The sequence below is a fragment of the Phalacrocorax carbo genome, chromosome 6, assembly GCF_963921805.1.
Source record: "Phalacrocorax carbo chromosome 6, bPhaCar2.1, whole genome shotgun sequence".
NCBI classification, from domain to species: Eukaryota; Metazoa; Chordata; class Aves; order Suliformes; family Phalacrocoracidae; genus Phalacrocorax; species Phalacrocorax carbo.
The window spans coordinates 60,795,923-60,816,611 of record NC_087518.1 but is presented as its reverse complement, the minus strand read 5'-3'; the positions used below and the strand labels follow the sequence as shown (position 1 = coordinate 60,816,611).

The 20,689-nt window shown below is 40.2% G+C and overlaps 1 protein-coding gene across 1 annotated transcript in view; it reads right to left on the bottom strand.

The window, feature by feature from the left end:
* PALMD (palmdelphin) overlaps positions 1-20,689 on the bottom strand; it is a 29,558-nt gene that overhangs the window by 4,815 nt on the left and 4,054 nt on the right. Inside the window, exons 2-7 of the mRNA XM_009502192.2 lie at positions 18,886-18,966; positions 13,290-13,420; positions 3,925-4,039; positions 3,017-3,050; positions 2,817-2,927; positions 968-2,065 (exon numbers count right to left, since the gene is read on the bottom strand). Of these exons, the coding sequence (XP_009500487.2) occupies positions 968-2,065; positions 2,817-2,927; positions 3,017-3,050; positions 3,925-4,039; positions 13,290-13,420; positions 18,886-18,966 (1,570 nt within the window). The remainder of the gene's footprint in view (positions 1-967; positions 2,066-2,816; positions 2,928-3,016; positions 3,051-3,924; positions 4,040-13,289; positions 13,421-18,885; positions 18,967-20,689) is intronic.

The following is a 20,689-nucleotide window of genomic DNA, read 5'->3' as shown; positions in this document are numbered from 1 at the left end:
AAAATTATTCAGAATATAGTCTGGAAGAGGAGCAGGGAGAGAATGTAGGATCAGGACCCCTGATCTTCCTATAATTCAAGCGCAGGATTCTTTCCTTGAAGTGGAGTGTGACTACTGCCTGAAATCTGCTGCTCTGTAAATATACTTAAATGCAGCTTAATTGTGTGTGTTAAAGTGCAGCAAAATAATAAAGAGTAGCTTTCCGTGTTTCTGGAAGATTTTGCTATTGTCCTTTCAACCTTTTATTATAAAACATTATACTAAGAAATAACCACCTTGAGTATTAATGGAATATAAAAAGTGTTTAAAAAAATAACACTATGGACTTTATGGACTAACCACCGGTAGTGATGGAAACTGTTCCATTGTGTTTCAGAGGCTATAAAAATATCTAACTCAGGTTAACAAAAAAAAATGTTAAAATTTGCATAAACATTGTCAAGGCAAGGTTGGCAATGCTGATTCCAGAAAAATGCAGAGTAAAGCTGGCTATTAAACAGCCATTCTGATTTAAGGAGCAATTGAAATTATCTAGGAAGTAGTTAGAATGCAGATAGGCACAAAAACATTCCAGCGAGGAGACAGTGTTAAGTAGCAATGCTGTTAGTTACCTGGTAGAAATGAAAACTAATTCTGCTAATTGAGGTAGCATTAATGGAACTTTTAATTGTCACTTGAAAGAGAACCACTTTTAATCTTTGAAGGTTACAGAAATGGCTTTTCTGAGATAGTTTATCTTCCAAATTTGGATATGGTAACTAGTGCATTGCTAAGGATGTAATAATTCAATAGTACCAAAGTGCAGATTGGTGTTTTTTAACAAACAAGAGGAAAGAAATTATTAGTAATTTTATATTAGTCCATGAAACAATCCAAACAGGAAAGCGGAACAGTTGCTAGTAGACAGGAGTAGTGTCAGTTTGCTACATGAGCAAACAGCAGTGACATGATTTCCCTTTTCTGTTACCTGTTAGCGAGGGATCTTCGGTACCGTCTCCAGATACCTGGCTGTGAAGATGAGCACGGTGTGTCGGTGAGCTTAAGCGTTCCTCTTGTTCTCGTAGGGAGATGGAATTTTTGTGGGGTACCTTGTTCAGGCTCGCGCCCAGATTGCTCACAGGGTTTGTCTGTGGGACTTCTGTGATTTTCCTGCTCGGTGGCTGATAAACCTGACTATAGTGGCCTATGGGATGATATGCTGGTTTCTCAGATTTGCTGTCGTCGTCGTCGTCATCATCAATGATAACTAGTTCTGCACGGATAACCCCATCGTATCGTGACAACTTCTGGTCTGCTTCCACATCATCATCATCAATGCGCTGATAACCCATGAAAATCATGGTTACTGGTTCCGAGTCATCCACGTAACATGGTACAGCTTGGACAACGCTGTGTTGAACATCTTCCTTTTCTTGAGGTGCAGGGGATGTGTCATTAAGGTGGCACGGACTTAAAAATCTTGTCTCCTTATGTCTTTCTCTTGTGTTCTGGTAAGGTTTTAATTCCTCATGTGCATCTTTTCTTTCTTCATTAGGTATCATCCTGTTCTCAGGATTAGTGTGCGCTTTCTTCTCTAAATGAGAAAGCACTGGAGAGGGAGACTTGGGCTCTGTTGCCTTTGGAAGGTCAAGCCCATTCTCTTTACGTTGCTGCATAAAGGGCTCTGTTTTGGAGGAAGGTTCTGTCTGATGATTGCTAAATCCATTCATTTCCCTTCTCTGAGTGTCTTCCGGTTTTGGTCCAGGGACTAATTTGTCTTTCTGAGGAGTAACTGGCCTGCAAAATTTGTTTGCAAACACAGGCTCGTGATACTCTGTGGGAGACTGGGAATTTTTTTCAGTTGCCTGTCGTAGCAGGTCCTCCACCTCAACAGGAGCAAGTTCATCCATCCCATTTTGTGTTGTGCTGCCATTTGTGGACACTGCATAGACTGACTTTCTGCCATCGTCATAGACTTTAATTCCTGTCTCTTTAAACTCCTTTGAGGGAAGAGGTATTGTTGATAACACTGTGTTTTCTCCTGTCTTCATGTCTTTTTCAACTTTAATTTCCATGGCAAACAATGCTGTTGAAAGAAACGAGTGCTTAAACTGATAATGCAGCAGCTGAAAGAAATATTATAGAAGAGTTCTGACAGTGATAGAGAATGACTGTCAGAATGAATTATCAAATATGTGAAATTATCACACACATAACCAATACATTGGATTCTCATTTTTTTGAATGTCCCCTCCTGTCCTGTCAGAACTTGAAGTGGAAAAAAATATTTTCATTTGGCTCTAATTCTGTGAGGAAAAAAAAAGCTGTTGAGGAGCCAGTTTTCATTACGTGATTGACTGAGAAAGCCAGGTTTAACCTTGGCCCCTGGTGTTGCGCTGGGAAATAACAGTTAAAGGAGCAAAACGTGCTACAAGACTAAAGAGTCTTGGGCACTCAGAGGGTTTAGGAGGCTTTGCGGTAGTTGGGAAATAACCGGGCTACCACCGGCTGCTGAGTAGGCGTAAGTGCGGATAGAAAATGTGAAATGTATGATATGAAGGGAAGAACTATTTAAAGTTATGCCAGGTAAAGGAACGAAGGGCTGGAAAGAAGTGTCAACGCTGGAAGCACTTGATCCTTATTCTCAGTGGCACATACCTCGCACCAGTGTCCCATCTCTGTTTTGATTACCTCACTTGACAGCGTAACACAGCTTAAGTGAGAACAACATTGGCCCATATCTGTAATGTTTATCCTTCCCTTGAAGTGTGTTAGATTCAATTTATAGCAAGTCTTTGCACATATGGATGCCCTTTGGAGTTACTAATAAGCAGTACCTTTTCTCTTGTCTTCATCATCGGTGGCAGCATGTGCTGTACTTCTCAGTGTGGAAGGCCTGAAATACTTGGGGAGGTCAGGTATGCTGGCATATATGTAGTCTGCCGCCTCTGAAGAAAGAAGATCCACAAAGCATTTGGTATGTTTTCACTGACTTGTACAAGAACCTTTTTAAAAAGTATTTTTTGACTAAACATACCTTTTTCAACTCCTGCTTTTTCAGTCTTCACAGACTAGGAAAGAGAACCATTGATAATAAACGTGATTAGTCAGTTTTAAATGTTAATTAGGCAGTGCTTTGTTTTAACTTTTTATGTGCACGTTCCATACTGAGAAGGGACTAAAAGTGGACCTGCTCAGTAGGACCATGATAAGGGAGAAAGTGACAGTTTTCTGGTCTCTTTTGCCAATATGATTCCAAGTCACCCAGGGAAGGACAGGACGTTATAAAGTGTTAATCAGTGACAGCCTCGTGCTGTGGCCTGAGCTGGTTGGCTGCAAAAATTTTCAAAGGCTCTACTTTGGTTTTCCAGTCGTGCTTATCTCCCTGCGTATCTTTAGAGTGAGAGTGTGTGTGTGTGTGTAAGGAAAGCTGGAGAACTGAAGTTTAGTTTCATCACTATATTCTTGAGACCGTTTAAGATGATATTCAAATATCAAAATGGTTTTTTTTGACAAAGACTAATAACTGGTAATATAAAGTCATGTTTCACTACAACCTCTCTCAGGGACTTGGGGGAAAGCTATGATGCAGTTCAGCTGGACACCTCACCTGAAGGAGGATGAATACGCCAGCCTCTCTGCCTGTTATGGCTGTCCCTGGCTGAGATGCAAAGTTGCTGGTTGGTGTCTGTGGCCGTGCTATTTTTTTGAGATGTGCTATAATAGATGAGTAATGATAGGAATTGCTCCCCCACCCCCATAAACAAGCAAATGGAGACATTTGGGCACTTGAACAGTGTAACATCTTGACCCTGCGTGTGTTTGAACTACTGCCGCTTTATCCAGAAGCTCATAACCATTCACAGGATCCAGCTAGTTCCCCTTTCCCTGGTTATGATGATGAACAAGTAAGAAATTCTACTTCTGGAGTAATTTGGCACTAACCTTTATGATGTCTTCTGTTGTTTTCTCAACAGACTTAAGTTTCTTTAAAATTGCTTCTTCCTTAGCCGAGACTTCCATTTCCTCTCTTTCCAGAGCCTCAATTTCCTTCTCCAGTCTGCAATCACAATTCCCTTTGATTTAATTCCAGGCAGAGACAACATTGCGGACTGAGTACATTGTGAATATGGACATTAGTGGGGCTGATTCTACTTACCCTGACAAATTTTGCTCTATGAGATCAATTTATAATTTCACATGCATCAGGAAATACTGTGAAATAGTATTATCTTTTTTTTTTTTAAATGTACCTGCCATAGATTCCTTCTGAGCCTACTTTGAAAACAGTGGCTGAATTTAACGTATTTTTTCAGTAGGGAATAGATAAGGAATACAGGCCTCCACACCAATTCCTCATCTCTAAGCAAATTTTCCCTCCTACATTGTCTCAAGAAATGTGATTAATCCCTTGTAATTAAGATATAGGAATCTAGTGTAGAGACACCAGCGTTATGACTTTTTGTCTCTTAATTTTGTATGTGTACTTGTACACATGATGAAAAGAAGCAGATTCTTTTGTTGTAAGAAAGTCAGAAGAATGTTTTTGTAACTGGTAGTACTTAAAGGGCTCGAGTACATCATGTCATATGCTATAATTTAATATATGTAGGCTAACTGTATTCAGATGGATCCCCCATGGAGGAGAGTTCTAGTCAATCTATAACTAGAAGCTACAATTCCAGAAGAACCGCCTCTTTCGATGGAAATCAAATTGCATTTGTATTTCTGAGGGGTAGAACAGGTATAATTTTGGGGAAAAAACAAAAAGGCATGTGCAAGTACTTTTTGTAGATAAAACAGCTCTTAACAGATTTTCTAATATGAAGATTAATATAGCTAGAAATCATAAGTGATGTGCTTTGCAGGCTGCATTTATGAAGTGATAACTTAATTGTGTGGATTTTGAAAACTAAGCAACCTGCATAGTGGGAGGATGCTCAAGAGACTAAAGTCTGAAGCTTTGTTGTTTGCCAGTCTGTCTGGCATCGAGAATGAAGAATGTACAAACCCGCAGGACGGTGAAGAGGCTTTCTGAGGGGGGTGCGTGTCTGTTCAGCTCCAAGATGCCAAGACAGTTCTCTGTGGTTTTGCATGCGTGAATGTGGGTTCTGGGATTTCAAAAGTCTTTGCTTTGGTAAAACAGGTGTAACAGTGCTTGACTGACAGCCTGAAGTGTGATTCTTCAGGGGAAAGCATCTTGATTAAAAATGCAAGATATTGCTGATGTGGGTGTTATTGTAGCATTCCTGGTAGACTAGACCAGAGGTTGTGTAGCTACAGACTTAAAAATACTAGTAAGTTTTAAGGTCTCCACTTCAGGGCTGCTTACTAAGGCTTTTACAGACATACACGTGTCACTCATGGGCATTTTGTGTACTTAATTCTCTGGGAAAAGTGCTGAAACCTTGTTTCTGGAAAGCATTGCTTTTCAGCAGAACGGCAGTCACGTAAGACACGCTGGTTCAACGCACCTAGGACAAGCAGCTGGGAAGGTTACTGTTTGCGGTGTTTGCTCAAGTGATGTCCTCACAAGTCTTAACAAAGAATTTGCAAGAGACAAACTGAGTAGCTGACATAGGTGTGATACCTGGTGCATCAGGTGCTAAGAGCGATCACTTCTAAGATTGAAATTAGGTGAGATTTCCAAAGCTAAGAAACAATTTTAAAGGGTCTGTCTGTTAGAGGAGGAGCTTTGATGGTACCCAGGGCTAGTCAGTGCGAGCTTTGTTTTACAAAGACTGCAAGCTGACCTCTTATGAGAACCAAAACGACTAATTTTGGATATTACCTAAGACAGCAGGATATTCAGCAATTCACTTACCTCTTTCAGATTTTAGCAGTGCGAACCAGAAGTATTTTGCCATTTAAGACTTGGCTGATGGGCTATTTTCTTAGAAAACCTTTACTGTTGTGTAAAAGGGAGATTGAAGCTCATCAGTCAAAATTTCTTTTGGGCTATTGATTTCTGCTGTAGGTTTGTACATTATTTAAAAGGGGTCACAGCTCCCTTTCTCTCCCCTTTGTGTTAAATGTGACATCTATGTTACATGGTTTCTTGCATGTTAAAGCTGATAATGATGTTTAAGGCATCTTCTTCCTAATTAGATTTTTTATTTTCTTAGCACTAAGATGTTTGACGAAACACTTCAGACAGAAAGGTCCAGGATGAAATACCTAATCTCTCTGTATGTGAGAGAGGGAGAAAGCTAGACCTGGTTAAAGTACACCTCTAAGGTAAATTATCTCAGTTAAATTCTTTTCTCTGTTGATTAAGGCAGTGACTTAAGGAGGTGCCCCATACCCTATTTTTTTTTTCCTCTTTCTAGTCAAGACTGTTCCTTTCCATATAAGGGCATAATATTTGGGCTTTAGATGGAAATTTTCTGCCTTAGCCCAGTAGTTGGGAAGTCCATGAAGATCTAGAATCAAGTCCAGATTTAATTCTGAATTGGGGCTTGAACTGGATCTCTCATGCTTCACTCTTCTGGTTAATCTGTGTTTTAGTTTTGAATTGATTTTGGAAGAACTTCTTTTAACTTAAAGGAAAAAACAATAGTAAATTTCCAAACTTTCCATATTTGAGTGAAATATTTTTGAATCCTTGTCAGAAACTGGTGGCTGTAGACTTAAGGCAACTGCAGCTGATACCACTAGTTGCTGAGATCTGTCAGAACAGAGTTAAAATTAGATGATCTGAGACAAAGTTACAGAGTGATGATGGCCTATAACCCTGATAGAAAAAATTGATTTATGTTTTGACTTATTCTATGGTATGTGCTAGGATCCACGCTATTACACCAAAGTCAATATCAATAACAGAAACCTGGCCTCCCTTTACAGTGAGCAGACCAGAAAAGTTGAATGCAGGCTGGCATTATTTATCTCCTCTGTGTGACCGCTTCAGAAGTCTGAATAACACCGTTGCTCTTCCCCTATTTAAACTTAGATTTGTAGAGCTACAATAATACAATACTAGGTGGACTTTTATCCGTTAGTGAGAATATCCTCTCTTTTGAAACTCAAAGGTTTCATGGACCTCAGAACTGAGATGTGAAGCAAAATGCATTCAGGATGAAAGTAAAAGCTTAAAAAAAAATAAATTAAAAGCAGTTAATGCTTTGGACCTGAGCTCTGCAGGATGCCCTTAGGACCCTCCTCAAAGGTACTGATTGTAGTGCTAAAATTTAAAAAACATAATGGGGGGCATGAATATTCTTGGAGGGCTATAAAGGAAGCTAATGCAATTACCATGTGCCATATTTATGCACTTCTTGCAGAATAATGTTTAATACATTGAAATGTTGGATTTTTACGTGAGACTTGATCGCAATATTATTATAATACGAAAATTAATAATGAAAAGCTCACAGAAGCATAATGAACTGAAGAATCATTAACCTTTTACTATGGGCTTATTTCAGTCTGGGCTCTAAATACTCCTGGACATACGGGTGGAAGAAGAGGGGGAAAAATCCTGGATAGGTATTAAAAAAAACGGTGGGGGGAGGTGGGGAGAGGGAAAGGGAAAATGCAACCGCAAATAAGTCAGAGATTCTAAACTCCATATGGTTATCTGGGAGATCAAGAAAAGTATTATTTAAGTTTATATATGCTCTCACACCCATACCAACACCCACTTCATATGGTAATTAAGAGGGCTGATTCAGAGCTCAGTGGGGTTAGGGAAAAATTCTCATAGCCTTGTAACGGGAATTGCATCTAGGCATCAGGTATCGCTTTTGCACTCCTACTTGCACATAGACACAGATTTGACGGTTCCTTTTTAGAGGATGTTCTGAGTGTGCGTGCTGGAATTTGTTGAAAGCAAACTTTCAAGAGATTGTAATCCGTATAGTTCAAAGAAATCCAAGTCCTTTTGACTTCATGCAGTTGAAAAGTTAGGCCAGAATCTTTCTGGTGTGTTGAAGTCTTTAGAAACTTCTAAGTCAATGAAATTTTTATGAAGTTACATCATAGTGTATTTGTCCTGAAAGGGTCTAGCAGCTATACTAGCAGTTATAAGAAACTACCTTTCGAAGGTGCTGCTGTTTTGCAAAGAAGTGGAAGTATGACATAGCTGCTGTATTTAATCAGTCCTCTGGGTATTTGTCCTCTCCTTGAGTAGGGTTTATTATTTGAGGGGAAAATAAGTAGTATGGAGGTGTGGATGAAAGAAGGAACCTTAGAAGCCGGGATGCTACAGAGGTTTCGCTGCCAAAGTAGTAGCTGACTTAAGAAATTCTACAGAGTAAACTTGACTGCTGCTGGCCACCAGCTAATCTGCTGGGGTTGGCACCACTGCCATCCCAGAAGAAAAATAAACGGCATAAGAATGAAAAGCAGATAGGAGGATAACACCCTGGAGAATACCTAACTGAGGTGAAAAGGCAGTTTAGCAAGTCCTCACATGTTTTGAGATGAGTCAAATGCTTTAGCAGCTCTGGAGTCCATCTAGCCTTAGTGTGCCTTTGTGTATCGCATTACAAACTATTGAATAGATCTTGGTTAACTGTGATGTTGTTTAGCAACTAATTCCATCAAGAATGAGTGTGATTTGCTGAAAATTACATGTGAAAATGGAACTCCTAATTCTTCATCCAGCTTGTACCCTGACTGAGTACGTGCTCACTTGGCTCACTGCAACTTCTAACATGTAAAGAGGGGGAATGAATGGGACAGATAATGTAAATGCTGGTTTGGCCTGTAACCAGGGAGCTCAGCTGTTTGTCTGCAAGGTGGTTCAGGTCACTTGCTATTCACTGATTATGATTGATACGAAGAATGGAACTCTCCCTTTTATTAAAAAAAAAGCTCAAATCTGAACTGGCTAGCAGACATACACTAGCTCTATTTGACACCCGAGTAAAGTTTCAACACAGAAGTCCCGTTTAGGAGGGTGACGGAAAGGCCCATGCCACTACTGGAAATAATCTGCCTACGGTTACGATTGTCCTCTCAGCAGAAAGAAACAAAGACTGGTCTAAGGGTATTCAAAAAGTCTTTAAAGTGATTAATATTTTTTAACTGGTGCTAAACCCATGAAGTATAGTCATCAGAGTGGACAGAATTTATCTGAATCAAGTGAAGTTTAATAATCAGATACCCAGAAGAAAGAATTCTGCTGAGCTTCTCAGTAATATGTCTTCCTGCATGACATGTGTCTGCACGGTCAGTTTAGCGGTCTGATTTGCAGGGCAGGTCGGAGGCGTGCCTTCACATGTACGTATGTAGGCATGCAAGCTGTTGTTAGCTCGGGTGCTGTCTATGGCATAGCAAAAGTACTGTGCACGTACTGTATGGTGCGGATTTTGTGCTTTTTAGTGGACGTTGTTCTTACTGAACTCTCCATTACTAGGCTTCTGTATCGCTGCTGGCTGGTTTGAAACTGGGCTGGGCATGTCTAAACAAAGCGCAATGATATGTGGAAGGCAGCGTGGATGTTTTGCTAGCGGCCTTTGCTAGGCAGCTAGTGAGGAGTGGTAGGAAGTATAATTTCTAGCAAAAGATGCTTAATGTGGATAAACCTGCTTAAATTCCTAGTTCAGAGGGAAGTTACCACATGACTCCAGGTATGTTCTTCTGCCTCCACCTGTAAAATCCAGTGTCCTTGTCTCAGTCCTCTGTGTGTCATGAAGATAAAAGCTGTCAAAGACTCCAAGGTGTGTAGATGGTTTGGTTATAAGAGTAAGTATATCAGTAATGAAACTCTTTCTTTTGCTATCAAGGCCTTACAAACCTCCAGACTGTGTTTAGAACTTCAGCAATGGTGGATTAAGTCCTCTTAATTCAGAGTGGCTCAGGAATACAATTAAAAGCATTTCTGTACTGATTTTCATTTCTAGGATGTGTTATACCTGTGAAGTTGTTATCGTAAGAGTGAAGACAGTGTGTCATTTTGTGTTATACTTCCTCTGTCAGTTAATCTTTTCAATTTTTGCTAATGTAATTTGTCTGATTCATATCACTACAAATAAATCTGAAGTATTTCAGATGTATGGCGAGAAGTAGGAACCTATTTAAGGAGGAAGCAATTTGGTGGAGCTTCCCAGGAGAACGTCAGAGGCAGGAAAAGTTAGTTGGTAACGCTGGTATTAACAACAGCTGGCTGTGGAAATACTTAGTTCGCCATGAAAAAAATCAATTGCCATGAAAGAGCAGCATATATAAAAATAGGAAAGGAACTATTCACAGGTTCCATTAACCAAGTGTAGTAAAAGAAATAGCCTTATGTTCTTGGAAAAATAATAATATTTTTAATAAGACGAGAAAGGTCAGCAACTACAGTCACTTGCTGCATTTTTTTCCACTGTAGCGCTTACAGTCGCAAGTAAACTTATTTATTTCATTTTCATCAGTGTTTAAACTGCTGGTTTATGGTCAGAATGTCAGCCATCTAGATATACAAACATCACCTCTGTTTGTAATTAACTGAATATAGAACTATGTAGGGAAAGAATTCATACCTAATAAATTTCTCCTAAATGCAGGCATATAAATAGAAGCTATTAAAAACAAAACAAACCCAAAACGACCCAAAGCCAACACAGCAAAGCAAACCTGTCATTCCTGCATCCCACCTACATGGGAAAGGAAATCTTAAAATGGATTTTTTTTTTTTGTACATGCTGAATGTTAACCAAATCTTTGATTTTGGTTAAAAAATTCTAGTGGGAAGGTAACAGGTGCATTTCTGCAGTGAGGCTGTTCCAGGCTCGGGTGTACATCAGGTGTAGGAGCTGAGGAACCTCTGCCTTGTGTGGTGTAATACGTGTGCTCTTGGCTCCGTGATGCAGTTCTAGATGTGCAGTCGTCCCATTCACGGTCTGTCTGCATCTAGTCCTTGTAATTATCAAAAAATAGAGATGGGCCGAGATGTTACTCCAGGACCCACGTTGTGATTTAAGAAAGCAATCGGGGACAAATGGTGGGTTTGGTGCTTTCATTTCTTCTTCCTTGAAGCACAAATGCATTTAGAAATCTACCTTTAAATGCCTATGGGCATCTTTTAAAAGACCTGGAAGCTCTAACTGAGAAAAACTTTAAAATTTATAACCCCCTGCCAACTTTTGGATCCAATCTAGAATTAAAGCAGAGGGAATATTCTTCTAATTTACCTATATGAATTAAAGGAAGTTTTTAGGTTTGAAGCTCCAGATGGATTACTGTTCTACTATTTGTGATAGCAATAAATTCCAGTCATGCTAAAAATAAATTTATATGGCTATATTCAGAGAAGTAAAGCTCACTGTGTGACTGCAGTTTTGGTCTCAGGAAATAAAAATCAAGGCCCCTGAGCTGACGACAAATTCAGGACAATAATTGCAAAAACAGTATCGAAAGACTCTACAACTGTAGCTACAAACCCAGGATTCTGAGAGACATGGAAATGACATTATGTAGGTGAATAATCAACCCTATTTCCTGAAACCTCTGAACTAGTATGATAGGAAGGTTTTTAAGTTCTAATCCTGCATTCCAAGACTTCCCAGGGGTAGGACAGGAGGGACCCGCTGCCAGTGTTGCTGTGAGGTAGCTCAATTACAATGACTCGGGTGCAGAGAGCTGTAAAGGTGTGTTATGAGGTGACAGACTAGATTTAGATGCTGGACATACCGTATACTTCCTGCTAAAATAATTCACTGTTTTTAATGCAGTCGGCATGTCAGGAGTTCAATAGCTTTCCTTTTTAGTGGCATAGACATCCACAGGCTTCTACTGTAACATTGCTTGCTCTTTGCTTGGGTGTCAGCAAATGAACTGGAAACAGTGTAGGGGTAGGTGGCGTTGGGAGAATAAAAGCATCCTTCCCCCAACATAGCCACACACTAAATCCAGTTCTTGGCTTGGTTCTGGGACTTTAAAAGAAAAAAAAAAAAGTAGATTTAAAGATCTCCCATCACCAACTTTCTTAGGACATAAAGGAGATCTCAGCTAAACCTCCAGCTCTTAGTCAAAGTCAACAGGGCTTTGAAAATCTAGTCTGTCCTCTCAGTGCTTGGCAAAGGGCTGAACTTCCAGTGGGCTGGTGGGGAGCTGCTTGCTCAGGGCAACATCCCTGTAGCTCCTGAGCCAGTCCTTCCCCACATGGCTCTCTTCCCTGGTGACCACGCTGTCGTAGGGACCCCTCTTGCACAGCTTCGTAATTACATCCTACCTGCTGGGATGTTCTTAGAGCACACTGTCTACCTCCTACCGTGGCAACAAAGAATTCCAGAGGTGCGTGAAAAGCTGTTCTGTTGAGGAAAGTGTTTTCAGACAAGTCACCATAACGATAGGGCAAACTAGCACTAGGCTAGCTGCCTGTCAGCCAAGAGAATTATCGTTTGTGTCAGAGAGATGGAGTAAGGAGGGAAGTGGGTGGGAGATAACCAGAGGAGGTAATCTTGGTGACAACTTTGCCAAAAGAGTGTGTGTAGGAGGGCAGTGGAGGAAGAGGAGAGTAGGGAGGAAGGTGCTATTGAACTGAAATAGAGGAAGAAGCCTCATAAAAGGTTGACAAAACTTTCCAGAATCTAAAGAAGCAGGAACATTTCATGTTTTCCCATGGGTGCTAATGGGTGGTACCAGTCAGTATGCCTGGACCCAGGGAAGGAGCTGACCATGTATAGAGCCTTCTGGTATTTGGGAAAGGCTAACTGGAGCTCATAAACACCTAGAATCATGTCTCTAGTAAATAAAGAAGTAGTATGCGAGACTGTGCAGTTTGATGCTATCCATACGTGGTAGGGAGGCACTAAGGCAATGAGATTTATAGGAACATCTCTAATAAAAGATAGAAAAAGGCCTTGGCTATAACAGGCTTCTGGGAATAAATGGAGGACAAAACAGCATGGAAGACAAGTGAAAATAAGGCAAGTGATACTAATGGGTTTGTACTGTTCTGAAGTGCTGTGTCATGGTAGAAGTCAGGTATTAAAGGCTATGCAGGACCTAGTGAAACTGAATAACTTTTAAAACTATTTACTGTAGTTTTGAAATTCTGATTCAACAGTTGCTATCTCAGAGCAAACCCCATACGTTGTGGCTTACATCTATTGAGTATAGCATGAAGGACGTATCTGGAATTAGAGAAACAGATACTCTGCAAAAAGATTATTATGCAGTTTGATAAAATTCAGGGTATGGAAGCTTGCGTTGTGTATTCTCTAATTCTAGCTGACTAGAAAATATAACAAGATTGCGTTGCTCTGTGTATCAAACAGCATATGTTTAGCCCTTGCTGGCATTTTAATCTTTTACAAAATAAGGTAGGACTTTTAAGAAGCGACCATTTTAACCCAGAGAGAAGGGCAGGGATACTACCCTACCTGAAAATGTCTCGTTCCAGTTCATGAGTCCGTTGTTGGTCCTCCTGATTCTGCTTTTGCATTTCTTCTTGCTCTTTCGGAGTGAGAGAACTAAGGCCGTCCAAGAGCCATTTTTCTCGCAAGGCCTTTTTCTAATGGGGGGGCAAAAATACAGACAAGTAAGTGCACTTTAGAAGTTGCGCTATTCAATCATTTACTGTATTTGTCTTGATGCAATAGGCGTGATCCACGTTCTTGTGCTGTATCTAACATAAGGCAACCTGACAGCGGTGAGTGCCACTGAAAGGAATACTAAAAAAACATTTCTGTTTTGAGATTGGCTTAAAACCAAACTCATTAAGAGCAATGACCCATCTTATTCGTCCACCCAACAAATATGTAGGGGATATCAGTTGCTACTTGTAACAGATAAATATTTATAAGTGGATCCAGTGGTGTGTTTGTCCTCAATAAAGCAAAACCTTTGTCTCAAAGCATATGTATTACAGACACGTGCAAAAGGCCCCAGTCAGAAGTGCTACAGTTCTGTTTCAGTAGCCCTGATTTCTGGGGTCATGGTGTTGTATAAATTCTGGGAGGGGGTGTAAAAGGTGAAAAGTTTCTGTGAATAAGGTTTTATAGGGGGAAGAGGTCTCTAGGGAGTTAGCGATGCAATGGTCTCCCTGGAGTTTACAAAGAACTTGGGTAATTATGGTAGTGAACTCGCATTTCACCTGGTGAAGATGTGTGGAGTAAGAGCGGGTCTGGAAAGGTGGAGGAGCGTGGGTTGCTGATGTCTGGTTAGTGTTTCAGCAAATCTGCTAGGTATTTAGAACTGCCATTGTAGGGGTAATCCAGGGCTTGCATATTTAGGTCCTAACCTGTTTAGTGCCTTTGGAGTTCTTTCTGTACAGTAGTGGCTTATACGTGGATTTGAAAAATATGGCTGTATGCACTGATTGCTTCCTACAGCTGCTTTACAATTTGAAAGGTGGAATCTGAAAGTCATCAGAGCTCTCTAAAATATTCCTGGTGGGGCGGAAAAAAACCTTTTCATGGGGATAAGTTCATATTTGCAGGCTAGAGGCTGTAAACCATGCAAACTTTCTTGCACTCTTTTTATTCCCTTCAGTCTAACTGAGGAATATAAATCCAGTTGCTGCCTTGGGGAAGAAGTGGGAGTCAGGGCTCCTTTAGAAAAACTCTTTCAACAGGGAAAAAAAGCATGCATATAAAGTTTTTTTTAATTAACCATGAATTTTCCATTTGTAATTGATTTTTTGAGCTGTCTGATTTCCATGTTGGTCTTTTCCCTATATAGTTTTGTCAACTGTAGGATGTGGATGAAGATTAAATTGGATTTTGACTACTGCTGCTTTCAGGCAGAGCCGTGCTCAGCACCAGTGGGAAGGCTGCATTAACCTCAGTGCTGCTTGCTGCGGCTGTTGGAATCCCTGCCTGCATCCTGTGACGGGTCACTTGAACAGTTGCTTCCTACATTTTTTCTGTTTACTGTATACTTTACATGAGGTTATTACTGAGGCCTGACTGGTGGTGGAGGACGAAGCACGTAGGACCTGATTGCAGCTAAATGCAATTTTCAACTTGCTTGACGTGTGACATACATAATGCAATAGAAACTGTGGCTAAAACAGGCTTGTTGGGAATTCTGTGGCACTCCATGGTAGTTGGTTTTGGTTGTTTTTTGTTTTAATTATTGATTTTTTTTAGATGGAACCTAGGAATAATGTTAACAGTTGCCTTAGCCCTGCAGGGCAGTAGTCTCTTTCTCAACAGTGGATCCTAGGAAATCTGTGGGAAATAAGGGCAGCTCAAGACTGATGAATCTGACCCTTGAATCTGGCTGTAGGATCACTTGGCAGCACTTTCTGGAGTTGCGTCTTAGGCTCAAATGAAATAAATGCAGATTTTAATGGAATGTTTTTACCTGATCCGGTAGCAGCATGTAGTCTGGTGTCAGCACAGCTCTTATTGACCACAAAATACTGTTTTCTCAAGTTGGAGGGAACACAGTTATTAATTCCCTTTCAATCAAGCTATTTAGTTTTTAGTGGTAAGTAGGGCTCCTAGAAAAGTGAGACTTTAATTCTGGCTGGAACTGAATTAGTCTAGCGTTGCTGTCTCCAGAAATAAATCTACATAATTCCTTGTGAGAATTACAACGGGACTGGCACTGTAGACCTCAGAAACCGATAACACCCATTGAAATCAACAAAAGCTTCATGTATGTACAGGGTTAGGCCTAAATACAGGCATAACACAATAGTGTTACTTTTGCCTTTTCCTAGAATAGTTTGCTGCTGCTCCCAACTAAATGCCATGTAATCTTTTAAATTTAATTAGCCACTTTTGAAAGAATGACACATTGTGTAGTTTGGAAACAGCCTTTGAACAACAGACGGTTTCAAGGCTGGTCCACTGAGGCATTGGAACAAGCCAGTGCAGGAGCAGCTGCTTTGGGGCTGTCAGGTTCTTTCTGCTGTCAAGCATTTCTAGCTCAGTACTAGGTTGTGCATGTGTTATAGCACTTATATGAAAGCATTTTCATTTTGCATTAGGCTCGGTATGCTAAGGGAAAGGGATACTTATACATTGCGATGTGATAAGACCCTGGGAATGGCAGAGTGTGGAAAGCAATCACTTTCTTTTGCGAGTTCATGGTCACATCAGGAGTACTGTGATAATATTCTGCAAATTCTGTGAATAAATGGCCTATGCGTGCTCCAGGTATAACTCCACTGTAATCCTTAACAAGGCTGGACTAACACTGGAAGATTCATCCTTCCCTGGAAGGCAACAGGTGTTTTAAGTCTGTGGGTCTTGCTCTCCCAATAGTATGGCAGTTCACACTATAGCGTGTTGGGGGAGCCCTAAAACACTTTCGCAGTTTTCACAGAAGAGGTAGTTCAACACTGATAACTCCTGGAATAAAGGGTGGTGTGTGACCAGCACCTACAAGGTAGCACTAATGGCATTCAGGACAAAAAACTTAATAAGTTAAACTGGAAAAGGTCTTGGAAAGTACATGCAAATCAGTACTGCCTGCACTTTTTAAGCAACTCCAACTGGCCTTTTCCCTTGTAGCCTCAGTGAGGATTCCAGGTAGGAGGAAGAATTAGTTGCTGGTGCATCTAGAATTACTTGAGGATGAAATTTCCCCTGTACCCTCGCTAGCAGCCTGTTACCCCTTGCAGTTCCATGAAAGCCTCTCCACACAGGGGTCTGTATTTGCTTGCATATTCTCCCCATCCTGTGGTAGAAGTGCACATGTTAGGGAATAAATATTCCGTCTCCACTATGGTTTACCAAATAACTAAGACCTGTTATGATACCCTATCTGTCTCTTTCTAGTAAGAAGTTAGCTTGGGGACAGCGAACAAAGTCGTTGGGAAGCCGGAGCAGAGATTCCTATTTACAAAAAGGAAGTTTAAAAAAAAAAAAGACACCAAGAGACACCACAGAACAAAACAACAACCTTTTAATAAACCTGTTGCTAAGGGTTATAAATAGGAATGAAGGACAAAATAAGGAACAGGATAGTGATATCCAGCTAACAGGAACAACTATATGACAGTGAGATTTACTAACCTGCAATACTTTCCTAAGGGACAGGTGCAAGTTATGTTGGATAGGTCATGGAGCTCTAGATTTCACCGTGTATAACTGGCAGGAGTATAAATGAGTGAAATCAACCTGACTCACTAGGGAAATGAGCCCTCAATAAAACTTACAGACGTGCCTAAAGGTTTTAGACATCTAAATCAGTGTTAAAGTGATTTCTGCATTAAATTCTTCTGTTATTTGACTCCGCTGAACTACCTGAATTAGTCTGAAGCATAAATGTTCATTAAAGGACAAGGCTTCTAGGACATCAAGCAGAGGTGGTTCATATAGTAATGTTGCATCTGCTACTAGGTGCCTTAGTACTCAGCTGGAAAAAGCAGTCTCCATTTTGGGTGCTCCAAATAGCTAAAGATACGTATGTATTTATACACCATACATAATATATATATTTAAACATATACTTGATTCCTCTTTGCAAAGTGAATAAGTTCCTCTACAGATCCTTGATTCACCTCATATGCAATATGACTGATTTTAATTTATAAACTTTTCTGTATGATATCTGTACTATTTTTTTTCATAGAACAAGCAAATGAATTACATCCTCTGTCCTCTTCCAAAGGAAAGGAAGAGCATTTTAGTAATATTTTTTTCAGGAGTGTTTTAGCTTCTGTAGAATTCCATAAAACATCTTCTGAATAAGTACAAGGTGGGGTTTTGTTTTCTTAACTTTTTAACTCAGTGGAACATATTAAAGTTAGATGAAGGCTTGTACTAAATCTGTGAGGAAACTGCCCTAGGCCTCTGCACACAGCAGTAGTGAGGATTAGCTGGTTGTCTAGAACAGATCAGTTTATCCTTCTTTTAAGAAGGGCAGAAGAATCATTCTGAATTTATAGACATGGAAACTTGAAACATAAATTGCAGTACTCCATATAACCATGGAAGAAGATGGTCACACATTTGCTGCTCATTAGTTACAGGACTTGGAAGAGATATTCCCCTCTCTTTTAGGCAAGATGTTACACAATTGGTCAAGTCTGTCCTTATGGTCACTATCTTCCAATAAGACCTAAGCATGGGTGACTTTTGCATTGGCTTGCCTGGCCCAGTGAGCTAGTTTATCATAACTTCTCTTTTTTTTGGCTTGACACAAAAGAAGAGGGTGGATAAAACCCAGGATCAGGAGTCTAATTTGAAGAGGAGTCTCTTTTAAATATGCTGCTTCCACATTTGCTCAAGGATACACGCCATGCTCCTGGTATTGCATTCAGCATGTCTGTCTTGAAACTTTATCCACTCACGTAATTAAAAGTGTATGTAAAATACCAAGTCTTGCATATTTCTAGAAGCGTAGATTTTTGTCTCATTTCCCTAATTGACACAGACTGCCGAACTGCAGTAGACATTTAAAGAATGGTGGTGTTGGGTAGAAATCGCTGCAATTCCAAGTGTCTACAGAGGTGGATCTTTTGGTTTCTTAGTAATTTGGACTTTGTAATCCTGAGTTTACCAGGCCATATTTCAGCACAATATTTGCAGCGTTTGTATATTTTAAAAAAAGCATAAAGAAACATCATTATTTTACTAGAGTCATTAAGCAAGCTGATAAAAGGCTATAGCTGAATAAAAATAGGCTGCTTTTTTTTTTTTTTTCCCAGAAGAAAGTGCAATTAGATCTCTCGATTGTGCTGCACCCTGTACCAAGTGAGGTTGCGGTAGTGGAATTAAGGAGTGAACACACCCAGTCTGAAATATGAGGCTTAATTTTCAGCTGTGAGTTATTCCTGGTTATGATCTCATTTTATGCCATGAAAGTGATCAAATAACATTAGCTTCTGAGTGTAATTTTTTTTCAAAGAGTGATGCTTATTAAAGTCAAATGGAGTCCTGGCAAGACTCCAAAAAGCTGTGAAAATTTGACAGTAAAAGCACGACTTAAATGCATGAAGATTTGCATTCCAAAATCCAAGACCTTTATTCATGCTGAACGACTTGAGGCTGTCTTTAGTTACATAAATCCAACACTTACCTTCAAATGTTGGTGTTTCATTTTTTCCTCTTCCACTTTTAGACGTTTCTGTGTAATTTCTTCTTGCAGTTTTCTTTTGTCCTACAAATTAAGAGAACAATAAAACCTTGTTTAGAGAAATGACTTGTTGCTAAAAAATACCATTTAAGTGTTGTTTAGGAGAGTGAAATCAATCCATGCAATAAAGCCTTATTTTAAAGCTTATATGGTGCTCAAGCAGTGCATAATTCTTAGCTCCTGTGTCTTTTGCAGGTACAGTTTCCATTACTCTTTCTCTGAAGTACATTTAAACATGTTAATGACCACAAAGCAGGGATGAATCAAATTAAAAATAATGTACTGTTGGGAAGGGTAGGGGAAGAAAACAGGAAGGAATTATATTTGAGCACACTGGTACATGCAAAATGAGGTTAGAAATGGGTCCTGACCAAAATTCCTAAGGCATCATTTAGGAGAGGAAAGAGTCTGCATGGTCTACACTGTGCAGCTCTGATACATCACTAAATGATATGGACTGTTGGTGAATCCAGCACTGAGTTTATGTATCTTGTGGCTAATAGCTGAAATAAATAGCGATAAAGATGTAGAAAATTATTTCCTTAGTCAAACAGTGGTAAAGATGAACACAGAAAAATGTCGTATGCTTCATGTATGTTGTTGGAAACTCTCAATTTAAAAAAAAATTGTCGTGCGAAGGCTGTTTTCATGGCTGCTGAACTTCCGATGGAAAAACCTCAAGTAGTTCTGATCTATCACAGCGCTTCCTTCATCCTTTTTGCTACAGCTTATAGAAAAAGGGAAATGGGTGAACAGTCTCTGAACGCTGGCAGCGCTTGAGCCTCTTGTGTCTTTGGATAGCTGCTGTCACGTGGAGTATCCTTGTGGCTCCTCTATATGAGGCCAAACACTGATTTGGTACTATGTGTCCTTAGAAGCCAGTGAGAAAGAAATTGTGCTAAAGGAAGCTAACTTTTACTCTTACAAGCCGTATTAATAGGCTATTCTCTTGGTTAGCCTTAATGCTGTAAAATCCTGTTATTGGACGTGGCACCTTTTGCACTTGTTTCCTGGTATATTTAAGGGAAGTAAATTAAATTGTCTGTTGTCCTGTGCAGTTGTGTTTGCTGACTGGAGGCTAATCCCCCTTTCCTTTCAGTTAGAACAGATTACTGATAGTTGGTTTTTTTTTTAACAGTCTATTTTCAGGCGAGTATGGTTTAGGAAGGAGTTAAGTCCTTCACAAACATGGGAAGAGACTTGCCCTTTCAGCTCATCTGAGGAACCAGCTGTGTGTAAGGAGTGTAGAAAGTCAGCAAGAAGGAAGTGCTGGGCATAAGGCCGGGAGTTGTTCTCCACTGGTTCCCTGGGATCTGGGATTTGGAAACAGGAAGAGCTGTAGTGTGCTTGGCTGAATCACCTCACCGTTACTGGAAATTAGTAATTAGCAGAGGGGCCACGGGCTGTAGGGACACTTTGGAGGATAGAAAGTAGCAGAAACCACCTAGCCTTGTGGAGATCAAGGGCAGGACTCCGAGCTGCCCAAGCACAACTGGTGGTATGCTGGGGTTTAGTAGATGAATGAGTGTCAGTGGCCTCATCTCTCCTGTAAAGTGCAGTAGCCATCTACAAACACAATCTGCACTTCACAATTTTTCCTTGATGCTGTTAAGTCTGCCCCATTAATACACAGAGCAGGTAGGGATCTTGCCTTAAGATACATGCTAATTTCATCTCCGTAGGGGTTTTGAGTTTTGCCAATGCTCTTTAATACAGTTAACAAAGCCACCGGTTTAGGATCACCACA